General features: G+C 36.3%; 1 protein-coding gene across 1 annotated transcript in view; it reads right to left on the bottom strand.

Annotated features, from left to right (window-relative positions):
- Positions 1-209: 209 nt before the first annotated feature.
- Positions 210-1,210, bottom strand: part of LOC106880168 (uncharacterized) — a 112,178-nt gene continuing 111,177 nt past the window's right edge. Inside the window, exon 19 of the mRNA XM_014930013.2 lies at positions 210-822. Within this exon, the coding sequence (XP_014785499.1) occupies positions 698-822 (125 nt within the window). The 3' untranslated portion in view covers positions 210-697. The remainder of the gene's footprint in view (positions 823-1,210) is intronic.

Genomic DNA, 1,210 nt, shown 5'->3' with positions numbered 1-1,210 from the left:
ATATATATATATATATATAGCCATACATAGATAGATAGATAGAGTGATAGATATGTGTATGTGTGTAAATATACACTTACACACACAGAATTGGAAAAATAGATTTGTGTGTGTGTGTGTGTATGTTTGTGTGTATGTGTGTGTGTCTGTGTGTGTCTGTGTGTGTCTGTACGTGTGTGTTTGTGCATGTATGTTTCTGTACATGTGTGTTTGTGCATGTATGTTTGTGTTGTGCGTGTGTGTGTGTGCACATCTGTGTTCTATCAAATAAAAACAAGATATTATCTTAGAAATTCCAAATACGGTGTGATCAGCCAGATCAATCCGATATGTCCAAAGAAAAGAGCAAAGAAGTCATTTCTCAGTGGTTAATAAATGCGCATAATTTGAATTGAAGTCCATGCTGAATGACATCTTCTCCGCCTTCTTCTTCTTCTTCCTCTCCTCCTCCTCCACCTGCTCTTTCATCTTTTGCCATGTTCTGTTTTCCTGTCTTCTGTCTTTAGTTGTCACATGTTTATTATCTCAAAATGTATCAGTATTCTAACAAGTCCCCATGTAATATATTTGGCAACATTTCCATTCCATTCTGTGTTCTCCCGTCCAATTTACATGAGCCAAGCCAACTGCAAGCACTTAGAAGTAGCTTGGAGGTAACGTGGACAATGGTACAACACAATTGCGATGGACAAGTCTTTTATTTCTGGGGACAGCTCAGCTCATCGCTGCCATCAGTACATTCTTTTGTGCCGTCACATCTCCAAGACAATGGCACGCACTCTGCTATTTGGCTACACTGGAACTGGTGTGAAAGACAACTTCCTGAAATGTATAAAAGAAAAGATGTGTTTCAGTTACATGACATTTGTTACAATACTGAATGGACATTTGGGGGCAGAAAGGGTCGTAAATATTATTCAGTTTAATGTTATCAGAACTTAGAAACTTCAAGAGAACTTGAACTTTGTTTTTGTTTTTTTTACTGGTTGAACTCAAAGCAGATAAAGCTACAGGGTGTCCACAAAGTCTGGGTACATGGGGATTAACACACACTTTCAGAAATTATTATTTCTTATATTAATTGTTTGTGCTATGATTTTATTTACTTTATGTACCCACATGGGGATTAACACATACTTTAAGAAATTATTATTTCTTATATTTAATTGTTTATGCTATGATTTTATTTACTCCATGTACCCAAACCTTG

Source organism: Octopus bimaculoides, chromosome 4 (assembly GCF_001194135.2).
Source record: "Octopus bimaculoides isolate UCB-OBI-ISO-001 chromosome 4, ASM119413v2, whole genome shotgun sequence".
Lineage (NCBI taxonomy): Eukaryota > Metazoa > Mollusca > Cephalopoda > Octopoda > Octopodidae > Octopus > Octopus bimaculoides.
This window is presented reverse-complemented; position numbering and strand designations above follow the sequence as displayed.